At 24.6% G+C, this 18,503-nt stretch overlaps 6 protein-coding genes across 6 annotated transcripts; 3 read left to right on the forward strand and 3 right to left on the reverse strand.

Annotated features, from left to right (window-relative positions):
* Window positions 1-220: 220 nt before the first annotated feature.
* On the forward strand, window positions 221-3,958 carry MKS88_005434 (golgi protein 1; the record flags this gene model as incomplete). The annotated part of the gene is made up of 1 exon (XM_067218694.1): window positions 221-3,958. One exon carries the CDS (start codon window positions 221-223, stop codon window positions 3,956-3,958), a length of 3,738 nt encoding a protein of 1,245 aa, XP_067070644.1.
* Window positions 3,959-4,913: 955 nt separating this feature from the next.
* Window positions 4,914-6,385, reverse strand: MKS88_005435 (ATP-dependent Clp protease adapter protein ClpS; the record flags this gene model as incomplete). Its single annotated transcript, XM_067218695.1, has 5 exons — window positions 4,914-5,235; window positions 5,359-5,478; window positions 5,614-5,687; window positions 5,850-5,921; window positions 6,359-6,385. The coding sequence occupies 5 exons, from the start codon at window positions 6,383-6,385 to the stop codon at window positions 4,914-4,916; spliced, it is 615 nt and encodes a 204-aa protein (XP_067070645.1).
* A 1,014-nt stretch (window positions 6,386-7,399) lies between these two features.
* Window positions 7,400-9,319, forward strand: MKS88_005436 (TBC domain protein; the record flags this gene model as incomplete). Its single annotated transcript, XM_067218696.1, has 1 exon — window positions 7,400-9,319. The coding sequence occupies one exon, from the start codon at window positions 7,400-7,402 to the stop codon at window positions 9,317-9,319; it is 1,920 nt and encodes a 639-aa protein (XP_067070646.1).
* A 798-nt stretch (window positions 9,320-10,117) lies between these two features.
* MKS88_005437 (uncharacterized protein) lies at window positions 10,118-12,451 on the reverse strand (the record flags this gene model as incomplete). Its single annotated transcript, XM_067218698.1, has 1 exon — window positions 10,118-12,451. One exon carries the CDS (start codon window positions 12,449-12,451, stop codon window positions 10,118-10,120), a length of 2,334 nt encoding a protein of 777 aa, XP_067070647.1.
* Window positions 12,452-13,563: 1,112 nt separating this feature from the next.
* On the reverse strand, window positions 13,564-14,559 carry MKS88_005438 (type I signal peptidase; the record flags this gene model as incomplete). Its single annotated transcript, XM_067218699.1, has 1 exon — window positions 13,564-14,559. One exon carries the CDS (start codon window positions 14,557-14,559, stop codon window positions 13,564-13,566), a length of 996 nt encoding a protein of 331 aa, XP_067070648.1.
* Window positions 14,560-15,509: 950 nt separating this feature from the next.
* MKS88_005439 (SNARE protein) lies at window positions 15,510-17,308 on the forward strand (the record flags this gene model as incomplete). Its single annotated transcript, XM_067218700.1, has 6 exons — window positions 15,510-15,551; window positions 15,899-16,013; window positions 16,291-16,560; window positions 16,709-16,764; window positions 16,912-16,974; window positions 17,222-17,308. The coding sequence occupies 6 exons, from the start codon at window positions 15,510-15,512 to the stop codon at window positions 17,306-17,308; spliced, it is 633 nt and encodes a 210-aa protein (XP_067070649.1).
* Between the last annotated feature and the right edge of the window lie 1,195 nt (window positions 17,309-18,503).

Consider the following 18,503-nt stretch of genomic DNA (forward strand, 5'->3'; position numbering starts at 1 on the left):
TGAATTTAAAAATATTTTTTTGTGTTTTTAAATATATAAGGAAATTTTTATTTCTCTTTTTAATTTTTTAAAATATTTCTCCTTTTTGTTCCAGATAAAAAAAAAATAAAAAAAGGAAAAATCAAATAATTTTCCATACTTCAGCAACAAAAAAAAAAAAAAAAAAAAAAAGAGTACTTACACTACAAGCACAATTTTACATAATTCGCACTATTTAAATATGACAACTAGTACATTAGCAATATATTTTGTATTTCTTAATTTTATTTTTAGTTTGTCAAGAATATACACTCTTTCTAGTAACTGCGATTTTAATTTTAATGTAAAGCTACTATCCGATATATATGATAAATATAATGGACGAAAAGTGGAAGAACAAGTTGAAAACACAAACCATTGTAATAATTTAGAAAGTATTAATTCTCTTAAAGCTTTTTGGTTATTAAAATTAAAGTCCATATGTACAAAAGAAACGTCAATTTTAGATAAACAGGTGTTCAATAATGTATGCAGTAGAACATTTACTGTACCCCATGTAACTATTAATGGGTTAGCAGTAGGAAATGATGTTGTGAACATTGAATTTTTTTGTGCTCATTTTTTATATAGTAATAACAAAGAAATTATAAAATGTGTAAGGCACAATGTGTTAAAAAATTACTTAAATATGTATCATATAGCGTTTGATTTGTCTGTGTCACAAGATTTATTAAAACAGTCTAGTCATGTCGATATTGTATTAAATTTAAAAGATATTAATGGATTATCCTTGGTAAAAAAAATTGTGGATGACTCTGTATGCAGAATACATTCAAGTGTCCACACTATTATGAATAAAGCAGATTTTGATTTATTAAAAGCATTATCAGGTTTATGTACGAAGTTAGGCTTTCATAACCAATTTATTATAACAGATAATATACATCCATTGGCCAATGCGTTATTGAAGGAAATACCATATAGTTTAAATTCATTACATTTTAGTATACAGAATAGTTCTATATATTATGGCAATTTTGATTATTATTTATATAACCTTAAATTAGCGGATATAGAATATATATTAAACTCATATTTGTCTTCATCAGTATTAAAATTAAGTAAAAACCATTCGTATGTTACATGGATAGGTTTAAATAAAGATAATAATCTTTATAATAAGAAATATTCAGAACTATATAATTTATTGGATAATAATAAATATGTTGATAGAATAGTACGATGCTACAGTCAGTATACTTCTAAATATTATGGAGACAGTACAAAATACTTCCTTAGGTATATACCAGAAAATAAAAGAGACATGATGCAAAATAATCCAAAAATTTTTATTTATTTAATTAATACTATATGTAAAAATATCCCATCAATTCATAAATGTGCCGAGAGAATTATTTTTTTGGATGGGGTATATGATCTTTATTTTAAGAATTTTATGATAAATTTTATATATTACAACGCAGCATGTATATTTAATTGCAATCCTGTTGATTTAGGAAAAATATTAAACGATGAACAAGTGTGGGATATTCTTGTAACATATTTCTCCAATTCATATTTGATCAAGTATAAAAAGACAAAGCATAATAGTATTATTCATAGAAATAATGCTGATGCATCAGCAGATACGTACAAGGAACTATCCAAGTCATATTATGCGAATTATGATTATGATTATGTTCATACTGGCAAATGGAGAAAGGAAATAAATTTAGATGATGAAGCAGCTATTTTGAGGCCTTCAGATGATGCAGTTGAATTTGAATTTTACAACTATACTTTTCAATCTCTCGATTTAGGAAGTTATGGCTTTTTCATTTTTAAAAACCAAATGGACGAGGACAACATTTGTAAAATATCTTCCCTAATAGAAGCTAATGGGAAGAAGTATGTTCATGTAAATAAATTTATTACAGATTTCTTTAATAAGAATAATAAAAGAATGCTTTCTTTTGATAAAGGAAACGGTAATTCAAATGATCATCATGATGGTCATAACGGAGGAAATGACGATGATCATCACGATGAACATGACGATGATCATCACGATGGAAATGACGATGATCATCAAGATGGAAATGACGATGAACATCACGACGGAAATGGCAATAATATGGACTCTTTTAACCTATTTGATGACTTCCTTGGAGATGATAAGGAAGGTGGTAGTTTTATGGATTTATTTCAAAACAGTAACATGTTCAATAAGAATAAATTATTTGATAATTTATATCACGGTGAAGATGGGGAGGAAAGCGATATTTATTCTGATAAGGAAGAAGAACCTTTTGACATAGAAAAGCATAAAATTTCTACAAGCGTTGGTTATATATATCCTCTAAAAAATGAATATACTCTTAAGGAATTACAACATGTGTATGAAGTTCATCCAACTTTTAATGATCTTGATGAAGAAATGAGGCATCAATTTTTTAGAAATAAATTATTTGAAAAAGATCTTTTTTTTACGCTGAAAGATGTACCAACAAAAATAGATAATTATTATAAATATTATTATGAAATAAAAAAACACATGAATTTATTTGACGCACATGATGAGGAACATTATCAGACTTTAATTAAGAATTCAAAAAGTGATCCAAATGTTTTTTCCAAAATTGATGTAGAATTTTTATGCACAAGGACAGGTAAATGGCCTTTGCATAGATCTTCGGGAAGATGGTTATCAGATGTTTTGTGTGAAGCTAAATTAGTTCCCCAGTTATTGTATAATTATGAATACGCAGAGGAACACAAAAATATAAATAAAAATGAAATTGATGTTAATTTGTATACCATAGAAGAAGACACTAGATTAATTGGTATTGAATTTGAGGATCAAGAACCTCATAGATGTGCTATTAGTTATTTAGGAAATGAAAACAGAAAGACGCTTCTACCCATATCAGCAACTTCTTTAATTCAGGCATCTGTTGGATTTTGTATATTACATGGTTTTAAAATAGTATGGTTAGCAGATTCTGCTTTTGATATATATACAAATATTTATTTAAGATATACTTCTATTTTAGAACAAGGTGTAACATACTATGAACAAAGTAAATTTGAAGTATATGGACAGACGAGATTAATAGCCAATTTGGAGTATATATCATCTGGTATGAATATTGAAAACAACCTTATTACATCAGGTATATTTAAAAATAAATATAATTTAATTAGTTTTCCAGGAATTGATTTACCTTTTCAATTACTGATGAGTAAAAGGGTTAAAGATACTGTTTATAATTTAAAATTTGATTGTAATAGTTCGTCGTATAATGGATGCTCCGAATATTATCCTCTGATGAAAAAAAATAAAAAAGGTGCGTCTGATCGATATCATGGTAAAATAATTCTAAATGGTAATTATTCCCAGAAGGAAAAAGATGAAATGTATGAATGTAGTTTTATGCATGATGAAACGTTTATCAAATTGAATAAAATGTTTCCTAAAGAATGTACCTTTGGATCTAGAATAGGTGATTGTCATAAAATAGTAAGAAAACATATCCCATGTCATGATAAACATTCATGTAGGTACTTGTTATATATTTATGAAAATTTCCTTAAGCCGCAAAATCATACAAATTTGTTGCATGAACATTTTATAAAAGTTTCCGAAAATTTGACAAAATTGTCAAAACCATATTATTTACAATCGATTTTATCACTTGAACATGATATAGAAATAAAAAAAAGTAACAAAATGAATACGCAGTATGATGATATTGTATTATTTATTTTGAAAAATTCTATATTTTATGTTTCCTGGGTTACCTCTAGTGAATACTGGAAAAGGGCTGTTTACGTTCAGTATACAGATAACCTCAACACAAACAATACCTTTGATGGAAATAACAAAAAAGAATTATTTTGCCCAGTTGCTTATGCTCATGAATTTATAGGACACTTGTTAGTTCAGTACATGAAGTTTCCACAAAATGAACTGGAATAAAAAAAAAAATTAAACTAGTGTAATTTTACGCCTTTGGAATTTCCCACAATGTGCATTCGTGTATATATATATATATATATATATATATATTATACACGTATTAATACGCTTGCGTATACCTTTTTGTTTTTTCTTATTTTTACAGCTTTTTACGTATTTTTGTTTTTTGTTTTTTTGTCCAATTCCTTTTGCTGGTATTGTTTATTGCATATATTATATATAAGTATAGGCATGTTATATATTGTTTGATGTGGCTGATGTCGAAAGGATTATTTTACATTTTTAAAAAAAACGCTGTTTTTAGGAAAATGCTTTGTTTATATGTATATGTATGTAACATATATATAAACATGCACATTTCATATGAGGCAAAATACTATAAGTTAAGCTCATTTAGATTGCTTTATTTTATTATTTTATATAATTGTCTTTTTCCACACATATCCCTAATTTTACAACTGTTTATTATTTTTTTTTTTTATTTAAATAAGCAAATATGATGTTCATTCATGTATATATTTTCCATCTATATTTTATGAGTAAATTGTTGAATAAAAAATTTTTTTTTTTATTATTTTTTATATTATAAACCTTTTAGTTTGTTTTTTTTTTTTTTTTTTTTTTCTCAATAATATGCATAAACTACTATTTTTGTGCTTACACATATATTAATTTTATTTTTTATAAAAAAATTATGTTTGAAAATTATTTACATCGTGTAAGAAACGGGCCAATATATATGTGTAAATATTTCTAACAATGGCTTCTTCTTTTTTTTTTTTAATTTATAATTAAAATTAATACAAAAATGTAAATATAAAAACAATTAAATTGTATTATTTTATTTTTTTTTTTTTCTATTTTTATTTACATAAGCATAATGTGCATAAAATGAAAAGCGATTTTCATTTATAACATATTTCTTAAGATAAAAGTGTTGGTAATGATAAAGACCTTAAGAGTTTGTATCTTGGTTCTTCTTACTTTTTAATTGACTTTCATGAATTATTGAAACTGTTAATCCATTTTTTTGCAGTTCTATAAAATAAGAATGTGTACAATTAATATTTTTGAAAACATCATCATATACGTATGTACGAATGTCTAAATAAGTATCCATTATAATATTACCTTCGCAATACTTTTCTGCTTTTGATTTCCAAGTTGATAAAATGAGAGCTTGCCCTGTACTATGAGCCTCAACAGTAATTGTATGCGCCTTCGCTTTACTTATTTGTCCAATTACTTTTACAATGACGTCAGTCACATAGGTGAAACTACAAATGGGAGAAAACAAAATAAAATAGGGAAACGCGTTTCACATGTATACATATATGCATGTACGTATGCATATATATACACATATAGATAAGCTATATTGAAAATTATCAAAAGAGTACTTGTGAATATCATCATTATAGAGGATGACCTTCCATGCTGTCGTTTCCTTTTCTCTCTTTTTCTTTTCTTCGTCATAAAACTCCTCTATGTTGTCTTTTTTTATCTCCTTTATAACTTGTCTATTAAAAATAATTATGTTATGTAGAGCGATATCCGTTGTAATAATACAAAAGGAAAATGAAAATCACAATGAGATTAAGTGCATAATACTCATCAAAAACAGTAAGAAAAGAATGGAGGGAATTTATTGTAACCTCAGTTTCTTGATTTCTTCCAAATTTGCATTTTGCTTAGACTGGATAATATTTTTATTTTTTTTTATTTGACTCTAAAAAGGAAAAGAATAAAAAAAAAAAAAAAGACGGATAAAATATACTAGGTTGTTAACTTTGTAGATGGCCTCAATACCTTTATCTGCTTCATTATTTAAATAAAAAAAAACTTGAATGAATAAACAAAAATATCAAAATTTTAAACGTTTTTCCTAAACCTTGAATGCCTTAAATATGTATATGTTATTGTTACTGTTCTGAATTTTCGAAGAAACATTAACAAAATTCCACTGCCTATCGATATATTTTTTGTTATATGAATTTGTACACTTACAAAATAATATATATAATAACAACAAAAAAAAGGATTTTACATATTTATACATTTTTTCTTCATTTGAGGTTCATAACGTTCTATCAAATCAAACGAAAGTAAAAAAAAAAAAAATCATAAAAAAGGAAATAACTTATCTCTTATAAGATCATTTATTCATCTTCATATGGAAAAAAAAAAAGGTGTCCTATGACTTAATATTACGCACTTTCATTATATAATGTAATCATATAATTTTTCATATATCCATATGTGAAATACACTTATCTGTGTAAAAGGTTATCATCTGGAAGGAAATATTTTTATATGATAAGCGTAATGTACCAAGAAAAACCCCTATATATATAATGTTACACAATTCATTGAAGTATATCGTTAATTATATGCTATTACAATATCGACGTTTAACTTCTTAAGCATTTATCATAAATGACACGAATTTCTTCATATAAAAATGTACTTGTTCTGATTAGTAACGTTTCCCTTTTTTTTTTTTTTTTTTTTACTATTGTTCATGCTGTAAATTCCTTCATCCGAGGAACATTCTGTTTTATTACATTTCATTTTACCGTATTAAGGTATATTTTAATGCATTATATTTTATCACATATGCGATTCCGCATATTTTATTATATTATATTTTCCTTATATTTTTACTTACTTTTTGTGTAATTTCAATCCTTCACATTCTAAAACAGATACCCGTACAGGTGAAATTACTTCATCAATAACTTTCCATTATATATTTTTTTAAGTCCAAAAAAAGAAAATTTTTTTTTTTTTTACGAAAATATCAAAAGAAAAATAGAATACTGTTAAAAAATACAGTTTCACGCAATCCAAGTATACTATAAGGATTATGCGATTGGAAAAAATATTAAATCCACTTACATAAAAAAGAAATATTTGCATTGCAGTTATAATTTGTATGCATTTTACATATATATTATTATGAAGGTAGTAGGACATTATATACATTTAACAATAACATATTAAGAATATTTTATATATATTGCCAATAAATCCATTAATAATGGTTTTCCTTATATTTCCCATATCTTCATATTCTAACAATTTTTAAATTTTATATATTTAATGAATATTTTTTTCAAGTGAAAGTTTTTATCATTTATATATTTCTTTCTTTCTCAGTTACTCTGAAAATATTAAAACAGATGAGGATGTATTCTTTTAAGAATTCGATTAAGTTGCGTTATTCTGAAAATAGCAGCTTAAATGTCTACCGTATGTAGTATATATGTGTGTTTGTATTTATGCATATTTGTACGTATGTATGTATGTATGTTTGTTTGTACATGTGTATGTATTTATGTACGCGGGTATTTATCTACGTATTCATGCATCTGTTCATGTATGTACCATTGCGAACCAGCAACCCATGTTATATGAGCATAAAACATTATTCACATTAAAATGGAATATAAATTAGAGTTTTTGAGCTATTTGCTTATTTTTAAAAAGAAAAATGAAAGAATATCTAAATTTGATGAACAAATAAAAACGTGTATTAATATATTTGAAAAAATGGTAGTTGATGAAAAAGACTTGATATATTTGTTTGAAAAAAATATATTAGATATGAATCCATGTATTCGCTCATTATGCTGGAAATTGGCATTAAAACATCTTAGTTTAAATACGAAGAAATGGAATGAAGAACTTATTGAAAAGAAGAAATTGTATGAAGATTATATAAAATGTTTTGTAATAAATCCTTTGAGATGTAGTTATAGTAATGATGTATATGAAGAAGAAAAAAAAGAGAATGCTTCAACAAAATTAAATGAGGAATCGGAAACGAACATAATAAATTCCGAATTATTCAGTCAAATTAATAAAGATACATTTAGAACTAGACCAGAATTATCATTTTTCAATTTAAATCCGCAACAAACTATTAATAATAATATTAAAATTTTGAACAGCTTAATTAACGTAGAAAATTATGAAGAAGATAATGAAGAAATACCATTCTTAGTTAACATAAATAGTAACAACAATACAAACTTAAGTAGTAGCACGAACAACTTGAATAACAATGAAAACAACTCTCATTTTTACGATATATATACAAATAAAGAGAAAAATAGTATAGCAAGTACTGTTAATAAAAATGAAAAGGCAGTGGACAACATGATAAATATTTCAACAGATGTTAATAAAGACAGAACGCCAAATTTTGAGATAAACAGTCAGAGATCTAATGAGAAAATAACAGACATGCATATTTTAAAAAGTACTGAACCTAATCCAACTGATGAAGTTAATTTATTAGTATACAAAGAGGATAATAATTTATATATGGAACAAAAAAGGAATCATGTTGAATTTTTATCAACAGAAAGCACATCACAAAATCTGCACATAGGAATAACAAACCAATCATCAGAACATTGTGTTACTTCGAAAAATTACGAAAAATATGTAAACCATTTTTCCGATGTTTGTGATATAGTTAATCCGAGAAGACATTACGATTTACTATGTAGGATATTATTTATATATGCTAAAATTCATCCATATGTTAAATATGTTCAAGGCATGAATGAAATTTTGGCGCCTCTATATTTTATTATTTTTAATGATCCATTATGTAACTGTTCATTACAAGGGGAAGCTGATACATTTTTTTGTTTTATTGAATTGATGCAAAGACAAAGAGATGTTTTTTGTGAAGGGTTAGATAATACTGATGACGGTATAAACGGAAAACTTAAAAAATTTTCTCTTTTACTAAGAATAAAAGAATACGAAATATGGAAGAAATTATATATTCTTAAAATAGAAACTCAGTATTATGCTTTAAAATGGGTTCTATTATTATTAACACAAGAATTTGATATGGCAGATACTATTATATTATATGATCATTTTATTATTAATAATAATGAAAATTTTATTTTGTACATTTGTTTGGTTATTTGTATGAAGCTAAAAAGCTCCCTACTATGCGGTAATTTCAGTGTTAATCTAAAACTTCTTCAAAATATTCCACCTTTTGATCCATATGACATTATTTATGAAGCTAAGAATTTAATGAACAATGATTTAAAACAAAATTTTAACATTACTGATATTTATAATAACTATATTTGTGAAAAGAAAAGAAAAAACTCTTTGGAATCTTTAAAAAGTGATAACACAGTTGATGTATCATCGTCTTCTGAAAATTTGTCGAACATGTACGATTGTAGCATCAGCAGTAATAGGAGAGGAACTCTACTTAACAACCTACGAAATAAATCCATTGTACAAAACATTAAGAACTATATTAGCAATAAAATAGATACAAGCAAAGCGTTTGATGAGGATCTGGATTTTGATCATTTGTAACTTCCAGCCGATTTTTAGGACATTTTCGATAAATGGACCTACATGTACAGGCGTAAGCGTAGAACTGCGTGGGTTAAACTGTTCTCATATATGTGTATGAAGCATACATATATATAAGCTCTTTCAGTGTGTTCACAATAAAGCTTCCATTCATGATGTAAATTCACCGTGAAAATTAAAAAATTGAGTCAACTGTACTTTTCTGCGCGCTTTTTTCCCTTTTATTTTATTTATTTTTTTTTTTTGTGCACCTATTTTCTCTACTTAAGTGCATGTATAAATATATATATATATATATATATATGTATGTACAAAAGATAGTAACGTAGAAACATATATATTAAATACCCCCAAGTAATATTTCTTTTTTTTTGGTAAAACATGAAATAAAATTTTTAATTCATTTTTTTAGTTTTTCTTTCAATTTGCACTATATATGGGACGATATTATTTTGTATATAATTTATGTATATGCACAGTATCGGACGTATATGTATACATGTATTCATGTACATATGTACAAACATGTATTGATATGTTCGTTCTCAGTTAATATGCCTATATATATTACTAATGTAAAAGGACCCTTATTCAATCACTGATTAAAATAAACAAAAGTAGCAGTGTATCCTAGCGTGTCCATTGCTTTAAAAGTGTTTGAACAGCCGCAGAAAGTTTTTACACAAATAAATTTATATTAACCAGAAAGCTAATGAATATATATATTTTTAGACTTTTTTATTTTACTTCACTTCATTTTACTTCACTTTACTTTATTTCATTTTATTTTTTTTCTGTTTACTTACGTTTTTCATTATTTTGCGGCTTCATTTCTCCAGATTCAAAACATTTTGACAGAATATCTTTCAGCTTAATATCTATTTTATTAATATTATTTATGTTTTCACTGCATACAATACAATTTTTGAAATAATTATACTTTTCAATCTTTAGAGGCTCAGATGCATATATTCCAGTTTTGCTTCCCCTTCTTTTACTTTCCATATCTCTTTCGTCTCCTCTATTTAGGACAGATTTCACTTCGCATAATTCATCATAAAATTTTTTATTAAGAATAAAATACTTATCAACGTTTATTATAAAATTAGACAGCTGCTCTTCTATTTGTAAATTTATCGTTCTACTCACATTTTTTAAATGAATTCGAGATGATAATATCCAATGATCACTTAGTTCTTTATTCTTTTTTTGTGTTAATATATCTACACCATAATTATGTACCTGTTTAAATTTCATTAAAATGCCATTTTTATTAATTAATTTAGGAAAGTTATCTAAAGTATAGTTATTTATTGATTTCTTCAAAATGGTTATTTTTTCTTTTACTACTTCTTTCGGGTTGTATAAATAAATTAAATCATCAATATCTTCGCTATTTATGAAAATAGATTCTACTACGAAAATATTATCTGTTAAACCGAAACAATAATTTAAACCACTAACTAAAGTGTTTTTCCTATCAACGACACTGTAAGTTTTTTGTAGCTTATATGTGATATTTTTATAAAAATATAAATCCTTCATTTTTCCGTGACCATTTAAGCTTACAAGTTTTTCGTATAAATTTCTGTTCTCATGTACATCTATATTAAAACTGCCAATAACGAACGTGGAGCTGTTTCTAAAAATCATAGTTGATATAGGTTTGTCCTTATGACCATGATTTAAGTTATTGTCATTGTCGTAATATCTACCACCATTACTTATGCTACTATGGTTGCTACTACAAGCGCTATTACCATTGATGCTATAATTGATTGCTCCATTTCTGTCAGAATCGATATCATTTTTTGCAACGTAATGTCTATTCCTTTTCCTTGCACATTCTTCCCCTTCCTTATTTATTTTTGTTATCATTTCATTTACCTGCGTTTCCTCGTGAAACACACTTTCATTTTCATTGTCCACCTTTTCATCACTCCTCTTTAGACTCTTCCTGTTTTTATAAAATAGCTGAAATAAATATATTTTCCAAAATGTTTTCTTTATTAATACAATTAAATCATCTAAATTACTCATTTTATTTTGTAAACTATATAAATCGAATTCGCATAGGAAGAAATATAAATTATATTTTTCTTTATAAATTAATTTTACTACTTTGATAACTTTCCTTTTAAATAAGATATCTGATGATAAAAACATGTAATCATAATAGGATAGATGAAATAATTTCTTAGTCCAACAAATATATAGCCCCCCATTACCATAAAAATAATTTTGGAACGTGTACAAAATTTCATTTAAAAAGTTATATGATGAAGGTACATTATCAAGTAATATAGTATGTGTACATTTCAATTTATCATACAATATTTTCTGATATTTTCCATAAACTGATCTCAAAAATATTAAATCAAACTGCGAACATAAATGCGCAATTTGTTTACATCTATTTTCATTATTCCTGCAAGTCTCGTAAATACCGTACAGATGAGGGTTATATCTGAAAATGTCGTTGTACAGGTAAGCATTTAACGAAAATATGCGTATGCAGTTATAGTACATATTTTTTGTATCTTCATATCTTTGTTCATTACTGGTATTACTGATGCTATTGCTATGGCTACTACTATTACTACTACTCTTTTTAGTAGTACTGTACCTGCTATTTTTTTTACTCCTATTTTTAGATAGAATAACAGAACTATCGTTAATGCTTTGCTCACTTGAATTATTGTAACTTTCATTTTTGCTGCTATTGCTTAAGCTATTAGTTGAATTATAATCCTCTTTATTCCTGTAATCTTCATTAATAGATAATTTATCGCTTAAAGACAAATAGTCTATTTCATCGTAAGAACTACTACAATAGTCGGATCTGTTTAAATTGGATGAATTACTTGAAGAAGTATATTTTTTTGAAGAAAAAGAAGATATAGAGTACCCTGAATTTTTACTTTTTACAAAAGATTCATCTGATTTTATTCTCCCTCTTCCTGCACCTCTTTCATATAAATTTTTACAATCATTATTAATGTCTTTTAGCATATATTCTAAATCTTTGTACTTCCAACACGCCAATGTAAAATCCTTTGATAAATTACCTTCTTCTTCATCGTTGTCACAAACACAATTCATCTTAGAGGATAACTCCTCAACTTTTTTCATTTGGATACATACATACAGTGTATATATTAAGTAATTTTGTACTTTGCTTATTCTTTTATTCTGTATATACATATATATATATATATACTTTTTTTAGTTTTTCTTTTTGATCATAAATTGTTACTAAATAGTGTAAGAATTGTCTCGTCCGTTCTACGAATAATAAATATTCATATCAAAGATATTTAATTACACATAATTATATATTCAATATTATAGGGTGGAAAAAAAAAAAGAGCTAAATATTTACTTATAGCTATACCTATGCATGAACAGTATATAACTTTAAGCTGACATTAATAAACTTATATCTCTACGACAAGAAGTGCGATGAATACTATTCTTATAATATAATAATACTCACATTGTGTAAGTAAAGACCGTTGCTAAATAAAAAAAAAATAATTTAAATAAAACAATTTCAGAGAATGAAAACCCAATATATAAAATGATTTGCATGCAAAAATTATCCAAAATTGTAATTAATATTTTTTCATATACATATATATATACACACATATCTACAAATACTTCGCAGATATTTTTTATTCAAATAATAAAAAAAAAACTTCAGTGTCTTGGTTGTCATACAGCCATTAAGTTGCACAAAATTTGTTTTTTTTTTTTAAATGTCTTATTTTTTATTTATTTGTAACTAGTAAGTAACGTTTTTAAAATTTCAGCATAAAAGAATTTAGCACTTATTAAATAAGATACATTCAATTAAAAAAAAAAAAAAATCATATAATAAAATAAAACAAAATAAATATTCTAGCCTTTTAAACAAATAAAACGCAGACTTCTTCTCACATAATAAATATATGTGTATATATGCATATAATGACCCTTTGTTAGAGGTTTAATTTTTTTTTTCAAATTGACCCTTATAATTTTATCTCCTTTTTTCCCTATATCACTACTTATTTATCTGCTCTAACCTCCACATTTATAATTAATTACACATTCATATTTCGTTTTAAAAACATTTTATTGTACATATTTTTTTTATTTCTTTTTCTTCTTCTTTTTTTTTTTTTTTTTTTCCTTTTTATTGGTAATTTAACATTTTTTTCTGGAAACACTCATTGAAGAGTATTGATTCAGATCTTCATCTAATTGGACAAATACAAAAATCGATTTTTCTCTATTATATAATTTTTTTTATTGTTAATATAACAAAATTTCTTAAAAGGATCTAACAAGAAAAAAACCTTACCAATTATCAAATTTACATGTACACAGCCATAATTTCTACTATCAAAGGAATCCATTTTATTGTCCCCTTCCACCCATATATTATCTTTAGGGATTTCAAGAAAATACTTGAAATTATCAACAAATAATTTATCGCTTTCGATTGCTATAATTCGTTTGCACACTCTTTTTTTATTATTTACAGGTGATATTAATAACACAACATCACCTCTCTTATAAATATTTTTACGTGCTTCTATATTTCTTTTATGATTTTCTATTTTCCTATGAATTCTATTATTAATATTGATAAAATACGTATGATCAACATTTAAATTAATAATACTATGGCATTTATGCAGAATGTTTATACAACTACATGAGTACATATTGCGCAATTCATGAAAAAATCTTAAAGCATAATCACAAATATAAAATAAAATCACTCCATCCTTATTTATTAATGGGTACATACTAGAACCACTGGTGAGAGTCATATCAACAAAATAATTATTTATTCCATATATAAGCAAAGAACATAATAATAATTTTTTAGTAAAATTAAGAGGAGAATTAATTCTAACGAGGTTAAAAATACTCTTTCTTTTTTTCTTAAAATTTGTTCTACTATTACTTTTCCATCTTTTCTTTCGTGCGCATTTTTTCAATAAATATGCTCTAATTTCCAAATGCAATGGGGTACTAATTCTGCCACTAGTGCTTCTACCGCTGCTACTGATTAATATTTTATTTTTTCTGTATGTCTTATAGTTACTATTTTGGAGCATACATCTTATCCTAATGTTCTCATTGGAGCTTAGTGAATTGGAGTTAACTTTATTCGAGTACAATAATTTTCTTTGTAAAAATTTTAAGGAATATATACTTTTAACAAAATAACTACGCGTATTCATATTATTGCCATTCTAAAGGAATTTATCACTATGTATACATTTAAGTATACAAGCATAAATATTAGAATGCTCACATGCAAATAAACAAGTACACATATAAGCACCCATTATTTTTTCTTTCATGCAACATTTTCCATTTTATACTTTTTTGTTCGTGAAAAAGATAAATAAATAAACTACAACTCTCAATTTTCTTGAAGTGATTATTCTTAATTGTTTAACATAAATATTTCAAAATTTAATTAAAAAAAAAAATCTGGGTTGAAGAATATAAACATATCAAAGTAAAAGTCATTATTCCTTGTAACACATTTATTAATTTTCAAATAGTCACTTTAAAATATTAAATTCATGAATAGTCATAATAAAAAAACAAAATAGATATAACGGAAAAAAAAAAAAAAAAAAAAAAAAAATAAAAATAATAATACTATATATATCAGCTTCTTTTCCGAAAAAAAAATAAGCATAACTTTTTTCCTTATCGTTGATTATTCTTTTTTTTTTTTTACATATTCTTACAGACGAATACATAATTTACTTGACTAACTTAAAATGACGTTTATTTTCTCTCTTTTTTATGCAATATAAATTATGTTTTATGTATTAAATATTTCCTTATTCTTTTTCTCCAACACTGAAGTTATATTACAAATATGTATATATATATATATGTATATATATTATTGTTTATATATTTTTTTAAAAAATATAATAATTAACTTAAAACTGATAATTTCATCAGTTTTAGCATTTTAAGATTTTACATTTTCGTTCAGTAAGTTTAAAAAAAAAAATTTTTTTTTTAAATGTTTAATACTACTAATTTTTTTGTAACAATTTTTTTTTTTTGGCATTTTTTTGGGTATACTACTCATGAATGTTCTGTTGTTTGAAACATTTAAGGATAAAAACTTTTAATAAATGAAGAAAACGTTTTTTTTCTCATTATGGATATGAGTCCAAAAAAATCTGCTTATTCCAAAAGAAATGTTAATATAAGAATGCATAAAATACACAAACACGTGTCCAGATGAACATACATATATTTAAATTAAAACATTATATACACGAATAAGAGTTATACACACATATATATATTTTACGATAAATATGTACATTTGTAAAGAATCATTAAATCTTTTTTGTATCTTTTTTGTATTAACTCATTTTGAGCACCTTTTTACATAAATGAGAGAGCTTATAATGAAACTTTTAAAAAGATGAATAATAATACCTATTCGTTATAAATAAGCATATAGGCATATACAATTTTGCCTATTTATTAATGTATATTTACTTACAAAGTTTCATGTGCTTTCCTTTTTCTGTTCCATAGAAAATAAGCGAAATTGAAAAAAAGTGTGAGGAGAGTTTAAATGAAATACTAAGGTCAGCAAATGAAGTAACCGAAATTTCGAAAAAAGCAGAAGAAGAATTAGAACAGCAGACAGGTAATAATTTTGTTATGACATCTATGCCATATACACAATTAAAATAAAATTATCATGTTTGTCCATGTTGATTTTATTAACAATAAACAAGAACAAAATTACACAAAAAATAATAATAATAAATATGCGAGCAAATATAATGAAAAAAGAGAAAAAATTCTACACATAGAGGTATATATATATATATATATATATATACATATATATGTATATATTTAACAAAATATAACATGAATATTTCAAAAATGCATTTGTATTTTAAAATCGTTGTGCACAGAACAAATAAAACATATAAATAAGGAAGCTGATAATATTCAAGAAAATTTAAATAAAAGTCAATATCACTTAGAAGGTATAAAATATTGGTGGAAAAATATAAACTCCTTCTTAGGATTCGAAACATTTAATAATATTGAAAATAAAAAAACAAATAATCAGTTAAACGATGATACGAAAAAAAGAATAAATCATAATATTAAGAACACTTATGAAAAAAATTGCAGCCAAAATTATAAAAGTTCGTTGAATATTGAGGGCTCAACGCAAAGTAAGCAATGATAGGCACACTTATACAATCGTTGTATTGTTTACTATTACACATAAATGCATAAATATATATGCATATATAAATATATATTCACGTAAGTACATAAAAGCAAATCATTATTTAGTATCAATACATTATTTTTTTAAAGGAAAAGGAACATTCGATGAAAATTACGAAAGAGATTTAAGCACTTTGTCATCTATGGTACGAATTGTGCATACGTTCAACATGTACACATATGCACCAGTTCGTGTTTTTATTTTTTTCCATATTTTTTGTTATTTATTACGCTTTTCTCATATATATTATAACACATGTTTTCTCCTTTTATTAAACTAATATTATATGTAGCTCGACGAATTGCATACTAGAGCGTTGATTATGGGAAATACAATAAGTAGTCAGAACAAAATGGTAAGCAAAAAATGTGTATATATGTATTATGGTACCTCTGTACATGTGCGTATGTGTATATATGTTTTTATGAACGTATATTGCTTATAAATTTTCGTTAACTAAGCAGTACCATAATTATTTAAAGTACTTTTCATTCTGATTTACCATAATTTTGCGAACATTATATAGTTTTTCATCTATATTAGAAATTCGCTTTTCTTTTCATTCCATTTATTTTATTTTTCTGTTTTGTTAAAAATTACAGCTAAGTGATGTTAATGAAAAAATGGAAATTAACATAGAAAAAATTAGAGATCAACAGAAGATGATGAAGGATATAATGAAAAAATAAATCTTTACATACATACGTATTCTTAAATGATAAAAATAGGGAGATATATAAAGCTACATTACCGAACATAATTATATATGTGTAATTTCCTTTTTAAAAAATCTTTGTCAGATATCTGTTTTAAATTTTTATGTAGTTATCCTTTAAATTTATTTGCAAAAATAAAAAAAATAAAAAAAAAGTACAACTTTTTAAAAATGATATATATATACACATACATTTTTACATATACACGTATGAATTTATATGCATTTTTTTTTTTTTTTTTTTTTTTTTTGGTATAAACATTTTTGCATTTCTGAAATATTTTTTATAATTTTTTTTTATATTTTATTATAAAAAAAATGTAAGTGTTGAGTTCTAATTGTGTGCAGTTATTTTTATTTGAAAAAATATTGTAAAATTAAAAAGTTGAAAAAGAAAATTTTTTGTAATTTCTACTTCATATTGAAAACTTAACAGCTATAGTTTATTTCAATTATTTTTTTGATTCATAAAAAAAAAAAAAATTATATATATATGTATATACTATATTGCATATATCATATATATAATGTATGATATACATTATATAGTATACGCAGATTTGTACAAAAGTAAGAAAAAGTAAATAAATTAAATTAGAAAAATTTTGTAGTAAGCAAACTGTGAAAGCTAAAAATTGTTATATGTACATATATACATATGTTCATTTGTGTATTTACGCATATATGTATAGAAATTATATAAATGTATATATATAATATTTAGTATAAACACTTAAGTATTTATGTATATATATATATATATATGATGTATGAGTTATTAGCAGGACACTTTTTAAATGACATTATATAATTTTGCATATTAAATTTATATTAAAAATACATGTTAACAAGATTCATTAGGTGAATCAGATGATAGGAAAAAAGTGATAATTAAATCATAAGAAACAAATTTTATAATGGTGTTAAAAAAAATGAAAAAATATAAATACATCATATTTATTTGTAAATCTTAATATTTACCATTTTTACATAATACGTTGCTTCATGATAATATATTATTATTAAATACAACACTATTAATATACAGTAGCACAGATTTGTGTAAATTATAGAAAACAATATTATAATACAAAGTACTAATAAAGGAAGTTCGTCCATAGAGATTAGAAGTCTTTTTTTTTTTTCTTTTTTTTTTATTTGCATAATCA

Source organism: Plasmodium brasilianum, chromosome 14 (genome assembly GCF_023973825.1).
Source record: "Plasmodium brasilianum strain Bolivian I chromosome 14, whole genome shotgun sequence".
Taxonomy (NCBI): Eukaryota; Apicomplexa; class Aconoidasida; order Haemosporida; family Plasmodiidae; genus Plasmodium; species Plasmodium brasilianum.